The 16,426-nt window shown below is 39.9% G+C and overlaps 3 protein-coding genes and 2 long non-coding RNA genes across 5 annotated transcripts in view; 3 read left to right on the top strand and 2 right to left on the bottom strand.

Annotated features, from left to right (window-relative positions):
- Positions 1-2,481: 2,481 nt before the first annotated feature.
- Positions 2,482-5,780, bottom strand: LOC118405922. The gene is made up of 3 exons (XR_004829960.1): positions 4,706-5,780; positions 4,387-4,480; positions 2,482-2,623 (listed from the first exon to the last, which is right to left on the bottom strand). It is a non-coding gene; the product is annotated as an uncharacterized LOC118405922 (long non-coding RNA).
- A 923-nt stretch (positions 5,781-6,703) lies between these two features.
- LOC118406193 lies at positions 6,704-9,920 on the top strand. The gene is made up of 3 exons (XM_035806087.1): positions 6,704-6,841; positions 7,406-7,543; positions 7,702-9,920. The coding sequence occupies exons 1-3, from the start codon at positions 6,837-6,839 to the stop codon at positions 9,527-9,529; spliced, it is 1,971 nt and encodes a 656-aa protein (XP_035661980.1). The 5' UTR covers positions 6,704-6,836; the 3' UTR covers positions 9,530-9,920.
- A 90-nt stretch (positions 9,921-10,010) lies between these two features.
- On the top strand, positions 10,011-14,335 carry LOC118405657. The gene is made up of 3 exons (XM_035805233.1): positions 10,011-10,121; positions 11,220-11,353; positions 12,148-14,335. Exons 2-3 carry the CDS (start codon positions 11,256-11,258, stop codon positions 13,805-13,807), a joined length of 1,758 nt encoding a protein of 585 aa, XP_035661126.1. The 5' UTR covers positions 10,011-10,121; positions 11,220-11,255; the 3' UTR covers positions 13,808-14,335.
- Positions 10,608-16,426, bottom strand: part of LOC118405658 — an 8,100-nt gene continuing 2,281 nt past the window's right edge. The window contains exon 3 of the long non-coding RNA XR_004829926.1: positions 10,608-11,337. This is a non-coding gene — a long non-coding RNA (uncharacterized LOC118405658). The remainder of the gene's footprint in view (positions 11,338-16,426) is intronic.
- LOC118405656 (myosin-IIIb-like) overlaps positions 14,627-16,426 on the top strand; it is a gene marked incomplete in the record, with an annotated part of 46,191 nt that continues 44,391 nt past the window's right edge. Inside the window, 1 exon segment of the mRNA XM_035805232.1 lies at positions 14,627-14,789.

The following is a 16,426-nucleotide window of genomic DNA, read 5'->3' as shown; positions in this document are numbered from 1 at the left end:
AATTTGTTTGTAAATGTTAATAAAGGTACATTTTACAATTGAAATTTTCTACGTCATAACTTAATGTTATAAAACATTTCCTTTCTGTACTCAGAAGAGGAGCCCGCTTGTGCCATGTTCCAACATTTTATTAGGCTATTGATAGCATGTGGTCACATTTTGCTTCACATAAATAATGCAATTAATATTGTTTATGTGTCAACTTCTTCCAATACTTTAAAAATATTTGGGAAGTGAAACGTAATACATTTTTGTATTTGAAATAAGTTTGTACACACTGTAACAGATACTCATCTAATCAAATCCTCATTGTAACAATGTTTCTGTGATAAATAAAGATAAGAAAAGTCCAGTTTGGTGAAGAGTTATTATTATAATGTAAATAGTATTGTTAATAATAAATAGCTATGTTTTTCTAGTATTGGTTACCTGCCCCTATTCAGGTTTATAACACTAATGTGTCTAAGCCTTTTGTACATTAATTGGGCACTGAGGTGAATCAATATCCAAATTTGCACTAAGTTCCTCAAACCTGGGTAATAATAGCACAGAAAAAATGACCACATTGTAAATATTAGTCAGATGATAGCACTATGAAATGAAAATCTTGTTCAGAATTCACTCTAAAATGGTTGTATGAGAAGCTATGCTACAACAGTCCCTCCCGCGATACTTATAGAACAGTCCCGCAAGGAGGTCACATGACTAGTGCCCGCCATTTTGAATTGCTATAGTTAAAGTATGGTAGTATCGTCGCCGTACATTTTGACCAAAAACAGGGACTTAAAATGCTTGTAAAGCACGGAAACTCCGTACACATCAATGGGACACCATCTTGAACATGTTTGTGGTGGTAGGTTTAGGTGTCGTTGCGCGACGGCCGATATTTTTGTGGATATAGTGGGCATTCGCTAAAAAGACATTTTGCTGGGCGTTCGCTAAAAAGACCATCGAGAATCGAAAACTTTGATTTATGTCACTTCGGGTCAATTGATTGACTTGAAACTCAGGATTAATACATGGGAGCACAACGTGGACATATTCCAAGCAAAAAAAATGAGATCCGTGCAGCGCGGACTTCTCTAGAGTGGGCGTTTGTGGGCATTCGCTAAAAAGACCCTCCCGTGAAGACGTGTTGGTAGGTCTCCTCCCAAGTGTTGACAAAACATGTTACATTCATCATTTCTTCGTGGCCAAAGACATTATCACTGTGTCTATCAGCATGCAGCTTGGTCCTGTTTTCACTGGAGACGACATCTGATAGAACTATAGCAACAATTGGGGGATTGCAGGACCTGTCTTTACCAATGGGAACAATCTGCAGAGTAATGTCTCCCCACAACGCTACCTTTACAAGGGAGACATTGTCCCAAGCATGTTTGCACAAGTGGGCGATGTTTTTAGCATGTTTGTCTGATTCTGTGCCGACTGATATGATAATCAGTGGCAGGCTAAACTTTCTTAGGCTTGCTCCTCTAAGCCCAGAAGCTAGACAATTGCACTGTTTGAGTGGCTCTGCATTTGGCCGAGCTGCCTGTGTGCGGTTGTCATGTGGCATCTCGACATGATAAGATTGCCTCAGTTGGGGAATTTCAGTGATACAGAAAAGCACTTTGTTAAACCTTACTGCAACGCGATGGCCGGTATAATCGAAATAACGGTAGTCCAGTCGCCAGTTCATTACCAAATGGACAGAATCATCAAGGGCAAACAACCTATTCCCACCCAGTGACAGTGTGTGTAGTTTGGGAAGCCCCTCTACAGTTTCTCTTGACAAACATGTCAACACATTCCTGCTCAAGTCCAGATGTACCAGCCGTGACAGTGACTTAAATGCCTGTGGAGGGATAATTTCGATAGAATTTGATTTCAAAGAAAGATGTTGTTTGGCGGGATTATGAAACCAAGATGGGTGGATACTTTGCAAAGAGTTACCGTCCAGTAGTAATGTTTGCAGGGAAGTAAGATTTTGGAAGCATTTTGAATCAATACCGCGTATGTGGTTGTGTGACAATGACAAGGTATAGAATTGGCTCTTTCGACCAACATCATCAAACCAATCTTTCTTGACGTGGGTCAGGTTGTTGAAGTCAATGTATAGGTACTGCAATTGAGGAAACTTAGCTAAAATACCCTGTTCCAAATCTGTGATTCCACATTGAACGAGAGCAAGATCATTTACTTCCGACTGCTGTGGTGGTCGTAGTTTCTGAACTGACAGTATCCCAAAAGAGAACCCCCGAATTGCTACACGGCCCTTGTTAGGGAGGCATGTTGAGGTTGGCTGGGATGAATTCTGTAGTACTGGCTGTTTCTGTAGCTGCGTGGGGCATAATATACAGGTGCCTCTCTGAAAGTTGGGCCCATAATCTTGTTTACTAATGGGAAAACAGAATGACCAGGATTCTGTGTTCTTGCACCCAGGAAAACATGTCGGTTCTAAACTTACACAACTCACAACGATAGTGAAAACAACAACTACCACCTGCTGTACTACATTTAACATGCTAGACATGAAACTATATAACAGCTAAGTTCTGTCTAAACGGTCTGTGCCGCTGTCTGCTGCAGGGTTGTTATCCCCTATAGTCGGGGAGGGCGGACAACCAGCCGGCTGGCTCTCCTGAAAAATAAAATAAGGCTCATTATCTTACTTATTTCTATTAACGAATGTCAGAAACATATCTATACTTTTGGTTTTGTCAACATGATAACAGAATGACCGAGCTTATGGGCAGTGAACTGTGAAAAGCCTTCTAACATGTTACATGTATTTGAGTCGCATAATGAAAAACGATGTAAATATAGATTTTCCTAATTAAGTATGCAAATTCCAATCCCTTCATTCACAATCAAGCGATTTTTGCCTTTTTTGGATTCATTACTAGTTCCTCATTTACACATTTGGTGTCTGTTTATGTCCCACCTATTCTAAATTACATGTGCTACATTCATTGAAGTCCAGTTATGGAAAACAATGGAATTATACAACATTCTAACTAATCATGGAAATTAAGTCATCATTTGCATAACATGAATGTCATTATGAACATCTTTACCTAAACTACCTGCATGCCTAAAATCATGGAAATGCGGGTCGTTTCTTTCTTCAGTTAGAGCTATCCTCTTTTAAATGTCTTAACAAAAACTCCCCTGCAATTGCAAAATTAAATCACCTTGTTCTGATGTCGAAAGCTATCTGTCACCCAAATGTGAAGACCGTATTATGTCCGGAACAAGAGATATATTGAAAAATTAAAAAACAGCTACATGTTGTATTATGGAATATTCTCATTAACTATGCAAATGTCAACCAATTTTGCTTAATTATGACTTCTTTTTGTACATTTTGGTTAAAAGCTACCCACATACCAAAAAATAATGGAAGTCCGTTATTCCTTTCTTAGATTATTCGCTTCCGAATTTTGTTTACAAAATGCCTCTACAATTCCAACCCTATTTGCTAGAGCTTGTGTCACTTCTTTCCGAGCACAAGAGCTATGTAAAACTTAAAAATTGTGACCATAGCTTGTAGGGCCCTCTGGCGGCTATGAAAGCCGCCGAAGGGCCCAAAATCTAATCATTTTTAGTTTTTGTCACACCCTACCAACACAGCAAGTATGGCACCAATCCATCCAGCCGTTCAGGATTTATATTGTTGACAGACAGACAGACAGACAGGCAGACAAACAGATGGTAATGAAAATATAACCTCCATGACATTTCGTGGAGGTAAAAATGAGGCATTCATTTTAAGAGCATTGAACATGCTTATTAACGATAAAACAATGGTAGTAAATAACAGCTAGGATATCGTTGAGACAATAATTGACACTAGTACGTGGTATTTTTGAAACTACTAACATTGGCAACCCTGGTGCTTGACTCATACACAAACGTGTTTCATCTTAGGCAAGGGGAATCATTGTAACGTATGGTGAATACGCTTTGAAATGATACATAATGCAACACAAATCATAGATTAACAACGGAAATACGATAAATGGAGTCATGTTTTCAAACTGCTTTATGTTAGAAGATCAGACAAGCAAGTCCATGTATTCACGTGCACAGCAATGACATACGGTAAAATGTAGAGGTAAAATGTTGCCTTTCCGCCTACCAACTCTGTACCGCACGGTCTGAATTTGTGGAGTACATGTATACCCGAGTTGTATACTGGCGGGTACATGCACAGAGTACTCCCCAAGCAGAAGTTAGGCTTCGCCTGTTTTTTTTAGGCGTTTTATTAGACTTTCTATTTTGTACCGTTTTGTTGATGTCTCGCGACTTAACCTCTGCTTAAAGAGCAGTGCAGAGGAGACAAGTGTGTAGGCCTAGTAAATCTAGTAAGCAACGTCTGGAAAGGTATAGCAGGGTTCTTACCGGCTACGGAGGTCGCCCCTCCCGTCCACCACGGCCTTGTGCGGCAGGGGTGCTGCGTCTCAACAGGAACAGCCCGGAAAACGGCCAGCAGTCTCTGGAAATAACATGGATACAAAAGTTAGTTTGTACCCTTGATGTGGGAAAAAGGCCGTCTTGATCTTAGATTGAATCTTTATGCACGTTAAATTCGCAATGATAAAGTTCAATTCCACACTAACGGTTATAGAACAACGGTACGGAAGAAAGTGTTCGTTCTACTTTATTGGTATATTTTTGTAAGGTAAAACTAAAATTCTCGTCATGTCATGGAAAGACTTACCGGTGGATCAGGCGGCGGCGGTTGTTTGTTCTCATGGCTGCATCTTACTTTCCTCGGGACATGAAAACGAAAGTTGTCGTCTCTGCACTTTCCTGTTTCTGGTCTGTTCTTCCCGACGTGCCGCACTCCTCTCAACACTCTCGGTCTGTAGCCATGGCAACGCTACAGACGTCAGTCCAACTTTGTTTTATGTCACTAATTTGGCGGTGGAAGTTGAAACCCTTGTTTGATTTTTTTGCCATAATTTCAGCTAGTAGTTTGTCAACTTAGACAGTTCTATACGTAGATATATTGTGCTAATTCATAGCAGAACCCGATGGGATGGAAAGAATATGAGGGTAAAACAGTAGTGAGGGATGGATAACGTTTGTTAAGAATGTTTGTACACAGCCAGGATATACTTACTGTGCTTACTTTTGATACTTCTGATTCTGCCACTGTTCCATTTACAAGTCTCTTATTTCCGTTAGAATGAAAGAAATGACATCCTTCGCGGTCATTTTCTTTCCATGCAGCAGCCCTTACAATTCAGACTTTATTTTAGTGTTGTTACTTTTCACCTATATCCAACCCCTCCACCCTGATTTGCCGCAATGCGCAACAACCGTTGATGTAATCAACGCAGTTTGATTACCTCACGTACACATACTATTATACCAAATTGAAGAAATAAATTACTTCCACCGAAACTTATCCATGTACCCCCACACTTCCTTTTCAGAGTGATTTTTTTTCTGATTTCATATCCGTTATGTAATTGAGTGTTGGACTTGATTGTCTGTATTGTGTAATTGATTAAGTAAGAACGTGGCCACGTGAATAAGCAGGCCTCGTTACCTCCGTGAATACTGGAGGTTTTGCTTTTGGTATGTCCGTGTGTCCAAGTCTGTCTGTGTTTCCACGTATTCGTGGTCAACATAACTTAAGAACCTCTGGATGGATTGTAATCTAATGATATTTGTGTGCAGGTAGGTGTTGGAAAGACAAAGGTTACACCGGAGGGAACTATTCTACCACTCAATTAAGGGATCGGACGACAAAGAGAAAATTTAAGGTAACAGTTTCACAAGCAGATGAACAATATTTGGAAACAGTCAGAAATTGTAGACAGTGACTGCTGTCTAAAACGTCTGACCGTTTCTAAATTCTATCCAGCTGCAGTTACTTGAGTGACTGTTACTTCGTGCATCTCATTACCTTGATGTCTAACGGACATCGCTGTACATGTATCAGTATTAGATTGTTTGATTTTGACAAGATGGGGCTATGAGTATGACAATCATTGAAGACGCGCTAGTGTCAGGGGTATGCGTTTTCATTCCGCTAGGGGCGCTATTGGATCATGATATCTGTCAACCTCAAGCTATCCGTGATACTAGTGAATCACTAGTATAAGTTGTAGAAGGGACCGATCGCGTACAACCTAAGCCTTGTGGGTGCCCCCCTCCCTATTTTGACCTCTAGCAACAATGTATACCTCAACTCAAGGGCGTTTCCATAACAAGCCCAAGGAATATACCATTGATTGTGGTAGTGGGAGCGTAACTCTATAAAACTGAAAATACTGAAAATTTTTGCTTCGAGAATGCAAACAAAGGTTGGCAAATAACTTGACCCTGTGCAGAAAAAAAATATAGAACATGCAAGGAAAGCTATTCAGTATAACTAGGCTATCATAACATATGGTTTTGATTGGATATGATGTTAATTTTATAGTATAAACCCTACAAGTTTTTTGGGTCGGTCCTAAATACGACGTTTGACCTTCAACAATATAAGGGTACAAAGATAACCAAAACATCAAGATAGAATCCATGAAATACATCATCAAACCTTGGCGAAATAAAAGGTTAGAAATCAAACACATTTATCTTCATGCCAAAGCGAAGCAATGGTCCTTTTCTAAATGCCTGCAAAGTTGAGAAATTTGGAGCAGAAGTCTGCAGTGTTGCAATGCGATGACCTGAAACAAATCTGATTCTTGCACAACCGGTTCTGACAAGACCGACAACCCAACACATAATGACCTTAGATTGTCTTCGCTACCTTTTCCAAAGTTCCTCGTGAAGTTATTGCATTGAATATTTCGAAGGCTTTTTGACAAATCTTAAGAAGCAATACGCCTGAGGAAATGGGGTAGGTACTTGTTTTATACGTTTATTTAAATAGCAAATGGCAAAGATCCGTGTTACGTCATAAAAGGTGACGTCAGCGAGTCATTATGTTGTGCACACCCGCCATCTTGTTTTAAAGAATGTCGCATGATATGTTCTGTTTGGATTGCTTGGCAAAAGTCGAAATTATTCCCACTACAGAATATCTTTTGTTTATTTGTTTGTCGAATAACACACACTCACACACACTCAAACAACAACACACAGACACACAGACACAGAAACACACACACACACACACACACACACACACACACACACACACACACACTCACACACACACACACACACACACACACACACACACACACACACACACACACACACACACACACACACACACCACAACGTTTCTTCGAGTGCTCATTAACTAACTACCCACATGCCAAAACTTAATACAAATCCATCAGCAGGATCTTGAGTTATAGGTGCAAACATGCAGAAACAAACAAAAACAGTTGCAATGCCCACCCATTGCAGTCCATGTACATATCCAAGAGTTTTGGCCAATCTCGTTCCTATATAGGATCAAAGGCAGCTACGCTGGACAGAACCTCACACTAACGGTGTCTATCAGAAAGAGAACGGCGTTCCTGGTTCTACAAGTGATCGGATTTGTCCTCTTCTGTGCCTACCTGTTCCAAGTCTCAAGTACACACAGCAGGTGAAAACATCATCTTATAAGAAAATGTTAATATTCGCTAAAAATCTTACTTTCGTGATACTTTGCTAATATTCATTGTCACCTGATTCTAGATAAAAATTGGGCATTTCCACATATAACATATAATTCTGATTCCATTTTATTCTATACTTCTTAAGCCTAAACAGCAGTATCCAGGAGTATCCTGAACAACCAAAGAAAGCCCCATCGTGGCCCGGAAGAAGGGAACCCCTAGTGATCGGACTCGGTGACGACATGGAACAATTCGAACCCCTGATCATGGCCGTGAAAAACCACCAACCGTTAATCCCCGAAGCCCTGCTCGAAAAAATGAGACGCTACAGGTTTGACGAAACACGTTCGGGTAGGAAACCCAGGATAAACACCACCGACGAGAATAACCGTGCAGAAATGCAGACGGTTTTTAAACTAGTCCAGAAATACGTTTCCAGTCCGCATGCGTTAATAAGAAGGCTGGTAAGAATAGACGACAGTCAAATGAAACAAATTATAGACGTTATAAAGGCCTATAGGAGTCAACCCGAGAGTTGGGTCAAGTACTTAGGGACTAGATTTGGCCTGGAGTTAAAGATGGTACCAAAACAAGAAAGTGTTGATGTCAGTGCTTTGCAGAAGTTGCCTCATCCACCGTTATACGGTAGAACAGTTGATGATGCAATGGTACCAGAGTATAGAGTGGGTAGCATGAAAGAGTGCACTACAGAAAGGACACGAGTTGCGTTTCCTAAACTTCACAAAGTTGCAGGGGACACTATCAAAGGCATGCTTCACCGTTTTGGCTACGAAAGAAACTTAACGTTTTTGCTACCCAAACCCTTTCTGTCAAGTTGTACGTATCCGTGGAACTTGTACCCTGGCACGAATTACCCGCCTTCTGATAAGAAAAGCTTTGACATCCTAACCTACCATACGATTTATGACAGTAAAAAGTTTAGCCAAATTATGCCAGAGGATACGGTATATCTAGCGATACTGAGGGAACCCTTTAGTCATTTCAAATCTGTCTGGCATTTTTACGATTTGTCCAGTGAATTTGGCCTTGTGTCTAAGGGCACAGAAGGTATCACAATGTTCTTACAAGACCCTGAGAGATATGACACTAGGTTTTACGTTGAGAATAAGTCATGCAGAGGCAAGATACAACCCGTTTCTCTCACCCGTAACCCCCTATCAGTAGATCTAGGTCTTCCACTAGAGCTAGCAACTCTTTATAAAAAGAACGATACAGAGAAAAACGAAGTCGCAGAAATGTTCATCGAAAAGATTGAATCGGAGTTTCCTCTTGTAATGATCATGGAGCATTTCGACGAATCGTTGGTCCTCTTCAAACGTATGATGTGTTGGAGCTTAAAAGACATCCTCTACAAGCGTAGAAATTCTGGGAAATATCTATACAAGGAAGAAGACGTGCCTGACAATCTTAAACAGGTCCACAAACAATGGAGTCACGTGGATTACGCGCTGTACGATCATTTCTACCAAGTGTTTCAAGAGAAACTCGAGGAGGGAGGACAAGACCTAGCGGATGAGATTGAACACTTTAAAAAGATACAGTTACGAGTGTCATATTTCTGTGATCAGTTGAGCCATGGGTCTTGTAATGTCGGGCCAAAACTTACCATTCAAGAAAGCAAGTGGGATAAGGGTTTTTACGTGGATAAGGACTTCTGTTTGCGTTTTGATAGAGAGTTGAAATGTGAATATGTCTTAGCAGCGGAAAGACAAGCAAGGGTAGAAGAATGGCCCGTCACGAAAAAAATCAAGGAGATCAGGATAGAGAACGAGGCTAGAGCGATCATACAGAAAAACTGCTTGTTCTGCGAAAGAACGCAATACGGCATGTGTCTTTCCGTAGACTATCTGAACTATCTGGCAACGGATGAAATCATTTCAAAGGAGAGACTGAAAGAGTTAAGAGTAAAATATTATCCTAAATCCTATAATCTTCACTGTAAAGGGAAATAGCAAAATGTTTCTGCAGTTTCTGATATCTAATTTGACATTAGGTTTGTTGACGTTTACATTTCTTTCATTTATTCGTTTGTTCGTTCTTTCATTCGTTTATGCATGCATTCATTCATTAAAATTCATTCATTCATTCAAATACCTATTCATTCAAATATTTATTAATAAGTTTATCTATATTTGATTGAACTATTCAATCATTTGTTCATTCGTCCATTCGTACGTTCGTCAGTCAATATCTACATTCATTGACGTCACGTTTGTTCTAATTTTGAACTTTGACCTTTGAGTGTGACTTGTATTAATGACTGTACTACTATAGCTACTTGAAAAAACAAGACAATGTAAAAAATGAAAGATGAAATATCAACATGACTCTTGATGCTGGCAATCTAAGCACATAAATAAAGAAAACAGGGCATAACGGAGAAATTTGCATGTGTGTGTTTTTGTATTGTTGTTATTTTGTACCAGATTAAGGTATTAGCATGTTAAGTGGACCTATTAAAGTGGACCCCGACATGCCCCAAGCCACGGGTAGCTTGTTCAACCGGTTTCCTCGGTGCCACCACAGCATGTGGATCTATTTTGGGTAGGTCCCACTTCATGTATTTTGTACAAATCTTATCCTTTTTGCTAACCAGAAGGTTTCTTTGTAACGATTTTGAAGATTAGACGCATGAAACTGCAAGGTAAGTAACCATATACTAGTATATGCCATAGCTTGCCATTTTGTGATAGTTTTTATGTCATGAGTAGTGACGTCAATGTCTAATTTATGTGTTCAACTACGTTGGAAACGACGTCACGCCTTGTTTTGGCAGAAAAGGCCTTCAAATATGATAACCTTCAAGCAGATGGGGGGAGTTACGGTTTCTTTCTGGCCACAATGATCTGATCGCACAATTCCCCCACAGTGGCCGGCCTTCTAAAATCTGAGAATCTGCCTGTGTCCTCATAATACTGTGTCCTCATAAGGCCCCGGTCATGTCAGGGGCGCTGTATGGTCTCTCAATTAAAACGTCTTCAGGTGACCGCCTCTAAATAAGGACAACCTGGCTAATGTAGTCTCTTTTGCATGGTCTTGCATTGTTTCCTATTGACGCAGGCATGATGAATACATAGGCCGGATTAAATCCACTGAGTGATCTTCTGTGGCAGGTTTTTCAAAATTATGAATGGAGTTTCAATTCAATCATTAGACGTTAGAAGTCGTAAGCTTTGGAGGGCACGAATGGCCTTTTCCAGGTAAGGGTGGTTCCACAATTTGGTACTCAAAACTGAAGACTTTGACTAGGAGCTGTAATATATAATTGGTCGTAGACGACTTACTGAGAACAGGGTATGGGGAGGGGGGTCATTACCTTCACATTTCATTCGGGCCATTACCTGTAATTTCCCAATAATTGTTGTACGTAATTGTTCTTTAGCACATGTACCAATGAACATCAAACAACACCCAGCTGTAACAGGTAATTGTCCTCATTAGATATTAACATGGGTTTTGAAGGTCACTTCTTTTTGATCTACAGACAGATAAAAGGTGGAACTACTGACAACTTCTGCTTCCGCTCCACTTGCGGTCACAAATGACTGAACGTCAGTTGTTGCTGAATGCTGCGATTTATGTGGGATTTTCTACCGATTCTACGTCCATATCCTAGTCTGATACACTAACTTTTTGTCCCAGATTACTCGGTGACCAGGCCTAGTACCTGCTACAGTGATGTTGATCTCTAGAAGGAGAAAACTGTTCCTCACACTCCAGGTGTTTGTCTTGGCCCTGTATGTAGGATACGTCTTCAACTCTGCAACAAACGACAGGTGAATGTAAACATTTTACTTCTGAAAGACGTTAGAAACAAGTCTGGCAATATGGCTTGCCGTGTGTGGTAAATAGGTATCTACACTTAGATTCTGAGAAAAGCTGTACATTGTCTGTTTCTGGTTTTGTGAGTATATGTAGTGGAATGGAATCTTACTTAACAAGAGTTTGAAGAACTCAGACCTCCGCAAAATAAAGTTTTGATGAACATTGTATACATGTACTTTGCGGTGAACGTGACAAGCATATGAGAAATATGTAACTGTGGATAATAACTGCGAGGACACAGACAAATATACAGGTCTAAAATAATACCTCCCGTGAGTTAGTAGACTCTTCTGTTGACCCCATGACCTAGAATGCCAGTGGGTTATCTGAGCTAAGGATTCTACTACCTTTGAACTCTATTTCCTGTCACTTTCGTAAGTCCGACCTTCATAAAGTGTTTGCTGTAACTTTGTGGCGAGACGTGTCTATGCATATCTCTATTGCATGCAATAAACAAATAAAGTGTAGGTGCACAAACACGGACACGCAAGTCAACAAACAAACATACACATAAAAACGATACTTCCGAACATGGGAGTGACAAGGAATTTATAAAAAGACTTATCTGCAGCCATCATTTTTAATATCTGACTATTGTTTTATTCGACTAGTACGCTAGCTATATATATGATATGTTTTTTTTCTTTAGGTTCCCCTGCCGATACGAATCAGGTATATTTGTAGAGATGTATGCAACTTACAAAAATAACAGTCATTTTCTTTCTCTCCATTTTTGATCCAACAGAACTAGCATTGACTATGAGACCGAAAGAAACCAGGATATAACAGAAATAACACAAAAGGCATACGACCATCGTCCTCAATTGCAAATGATCTTCAAGTTGGTTCGAAAATACGTGGACCAACCAAATCAGCTTCTCCGCAAACTAATCAGGCTGGACGCCAATCAGCTTCGAGATGTCATCGACGTATGTCAGAGTCACAAGGGAGAGCCCGGACGATTGGTCGAATACTTTGCGTCGCGGTTTGAACTTCCTTTTAAGATGCTGAAAGAGCCTAGAGTTGCGGTATCGTTACACAAGAACGCTTGGCAGAGGTTGCCTCATCCTCCGCTATATGGTAGAACAGCCAAAGAGGCGATGGAACCTGATTTCAGAGTGGGTCGTATGAAACCGTGCACAACAGAGAGGAAAAGAGTTGCGTTTCCAAAACTTCACAAAGTTGCAGGAGACACAATAATGAGCATCCTCCACCGCTTTGGTTACGACCGGAACCTGACTTTTCTGTTGCCTAAACCTTTTCTATTGACTTGTACTTATCCATGGAACTTGTATCCCCGTACGAACTACGCATTTTCGCCAAGGGAAAACTTCGACATCCTGACCTACCACACGGTATATGATAGTCAGAAGTTTAGCCAGATCATGCCAAAGGACACAGTGTATTTGGCGATACTAAGAGAACCTTTAAGCCATTTAAGATCCGTTTGGGATTTTTATGATTTGAAAAAACGTTTTGGTATCGCAGCAAACGGTACAGACGCTATTGTGACGTTTCTTCGAAGCCCTGAGCAATATGATACACATTTTTACGTCGAAAATAAGATTTGCAGAGGTAAGATCCCACCAGTGTCTCTCACCCGAAGTCCGCTTTCGGTAGACCTGGGTCTTCCGCTGGAGCTAGCGACACATTTCAGAGAAGATGATTCGTACAAGAAGACAGTGACGGACATGTTCATCGAGAAGATTGAATCGGAGTTTCCGATCGTGATGATCATGGAACGTTTCGACGAATCTCTGGTCCTATTTAAACGAATGATGTGTTGGAGTCATAAGGATATTCTTTACATATCAAAAAACATTGGGAAAAGTAATGACAGCGAGAATGACATTCCAAATGACCTAAAGCAAGTCCACAAACAATGGAGCTATGTAGATTATGCTCTATATGAACATTTTTACGGCGTCCTGCAAATAAAACTTGACGAAGGTGGTCAAGACTTAACAGACGAAGTTGAACACTTCAAAAAGATCAATCGAAACGTTGCAGATTTCTGTGAAGCTTTGGACAGGTGGTCTTGCGATGTGGGAGAAACACTAGAGATCCCAAAGAACAGTTGGGATGAGGGGTTCACTGTTGATAGGGATTTTTGCATGGTGTTTCAGAGAGAGTTAAAATGTGACTACGTCATTGCAGCGGAGCGACGAGCAAGGGCTCACGATTTGGCGATCAAGAAACCCCTGACAGTCGTGTCCGACAAAGAACACAAAGCGACGATACAGAGGCACTGTATTTACTGTGAGAGAACGCAAAACGGCATGTGTAAGTCGATAGACTATTTGAATTATCTGGCAACGGATGGACTTATTTCAAAGGACATGTTGAAAGAACTGAGGACGCAATATTACCCGAAATCGTACAATCTTCACTGCAAAGGACACTAGCCTAGATGCATAACAATCTAGTTATCGTAAAGCTGTTATGTATATGATAGAATCCTTAATGTATACTAACACATTACTTCAGCTGTGCGAGAAGGATACTAAATGTGTACTCAAGTTTCTTATCAATTGCGGGCAGGCCCGCTCATAGTAGAGAAAGCCAATCAATAAGAGCAGTTCAGCAGCGTCCTCCTACGAATATTGTAGGAACTGCACAACATTGATGATGCGAATTTCAATCAGAATTTTGTTCTGTTAAGATTATGAGCCAGGGCCTTTGTCTGCGCTACATAAAGCATGTAACACATAACTCAATGTTACAATTTCTATGAAATGTTTGCCAGATGGCACAATGACAGACATTAACGTTACATCGTTGTCGAATAACCTTTGGCCATAAATGCAATTGACTATTCATATCATATAATCTTCAAGCAGATCTTTACACCGGTTCAGAACAGTATTCATGGGACAAAAAATATCTAGCTGTAGTATCCACTCGGATGTTGCACTTCATAGTAGACATACTTCTAGCTATAGCTGCTATAGAACGATGATTAAAAGCTCTGTGTCGCAACCTTAATAGACTTTGAAGACTTCAGTATGACTCTGTCCGTATGAAATAGCAGTCACCATGTCGTATTGCACAATATTTACCACTTTGATGCATTGTTTGTTTTATGGTATTGCAGCTTTCTGAGCAGAAAATGCATTTAGTGTTTTATTTTGACAAACTTGAATACGCCGATAGATATTTTGAGCAACACGCAAAATCGGCTGTACACGTAAGGGGTCCCATTCACAAACGGGACAGTAATCAGGCACTTCAGGCCGGCAGTTACGGGGCCCTGCCCTCCCGGAAGTACCCGGGACGCCAAAAGATGGCGACCGAGCAACCAGGTCCAGTGGGTGTGACTTCAAGCACCTGCCTTTTCTGCCGCGTTCACCCGGATTTTCATCACTTTTGAACTATCTAGACTCACAGGTAAGGAAGCCTAACTGTTCCGTATAATTTTCGTCCATAATTGTGAATATCAAAGCAGAAGAACGACTGTAAATACGGCTTTTCTAACGGGCTCATCTGCGCTAGCGGGATAGCGGTAAATTTCTAGTCCAGATATGGTTGAGTGAGCACCGTTATATGGGAAACGAACTCGCGTAAAATTGTTTTCTTCTTACAACATAGCATTGACTTTTCATCAAGAGAGTATGGAAATGATTAGATAAAGATGATAAAGTGATTCATGATACCAGTCTGTTGAAGGATGTAACGTTGGTCTAGAAGTTTTGTCCACACGTAGCTTTGTTGTCACATGTTCAGTTTCGCAATCAATTACCTAAACTTTAACGCCTTTGTTTTCTTAGGGCGATGGTGATTTTCAAAAGTATAACAAAAATGTTTGACAATATGCTAAACTCGGGTGACAAAATTTAGTTTTTGGTGAGGATTTTGGTCGTTTCTCCCCCGCTATTTTTCAGCAGCTAACCCCTTGGGGGTGTTTACATGTAATATGATATACCATAACATGTTAATGTAGCCACTCAGCTATTTCTGCTTTTGACGTGTATCGACTTCACCTATAATCTTATTACTGTTTATTGTTACAATGAAAATAGAGCTAACAAAAGTGCCAGAAGCTTTAAATTAAGGTAGAAAGTTTAACTATAAGGTAACATTTACTTGAATGGTTAACATAAAAACAAAGTCTCAAGCCCCCAAAGTGCTTCTAAATGTATTATGTCAATTTTTGTTTTCCACGCTTGATTTACTTTCACGCATGAATTATTGTTATGAATTATTGATAGCTCCCATAATAGTACTGAGTGCTGCATCTGGATATTATTAACCCTTGTTAGTAACATCTGGAGTGAGTCATGTGATAAGGGTGATTAGGGTGGTCACACACCTACACTTTATTTGTTTATTGGATATTATTAGAACTAGGACAACACACCCTAATCTCCAAGCAGATGATGTGAGGATCTAGCTAATTCTAAGTGTCAAGTGTTAAGTTTTTTCTAGTGTAATTACATTTTAATACCCAGTAATAATCGTTCCCAAACAAATTCAAGAAAACAAAAGGTACAGTCAAATTTGTACATAAAACCACCTCTCCAAAAAGACCACTTTGCCAATGTGACCACCTGTCCACATAGACCAGGTTTCATCAGCGCCCTGAGTGATGTTCTTGGGCTGTTTTTTACGGAACCTACATTGTAAGGTTTATGTTGGATCTTGAAATTGTATAGCCAATTCTTAGCATGGAATTTCTATGCCTATCATGGTCTATTTAAACCAGTCCTCAAGTTTTGCTCTTGTACATTGTAAGTAACCTATATGCCAGGTTTCAGTAAGTACATCACAGTTCAAAGTCTAGATCTTGATACTGAAAAATGCAGTACATTTTTTTAAACAACATATTATGTTTGAAATCAATAGAATAATTTACTTATGTCTGGTCCAGTGTATAAAAATGAGAAATATAGAAGTAGTTCTGAGTTGAAAATTAGAATTATTGAATAAGTCTTCATTTTTAAAAATGATCATTCAATTTACTGTCTTTTTATTTAGAAAAATGTTATAGCCCTCATATCCTTTATCTTTTTTTCTATTCTAGCAAA

This window comes from Branchiostoma floridae, chromosome 18 (assembly GCF_000003815.2).
Source record: "Branchiostoma floridae strain S238N-H82 chromosome 18, Bfl_VNyyK, whole genome shotgun sequence".
NCBI classification, from domain to species: Eukaryota; Metazoa; Chordata; class Leptocardii; order Amphioxiformes; family Branchiostomatidae; genus Branchiostoma; species Branchiostoma floridae.
This window is presented reverse-complemented; position numbering and strand designations above follow the sequence as displayed.

What these genes read in the sequence shown, in the direction of transcription:
- LOC118406193 (XM_035806087.1), top strand. An exon ending in GTCTCAAGTACACACAGCAG is followed by an intron (nt 7,544 to 7,701) that starts GTGAAAACATCA and finishes ATACTTCTTAAG; the next exon opens with CCTAAACAGCAGTATCCAGG.
- LOC118405657 (XM_035805233.1), top strand. Translation starts at nt 11,256, where the DNA reads ATGTTGATCTCTAGAAGGAGAAAACTGTTCCTCACACTCCAGGTGTTT. An exon ending in AACTCTGCAACAAACGACAG is followed by an intron (nt 11,354 to 12,147) that starts GTGAATGTAAAC and finishes TTGATCCAACAG; the next exon opens with AACTAGCATTGACTATGAGA.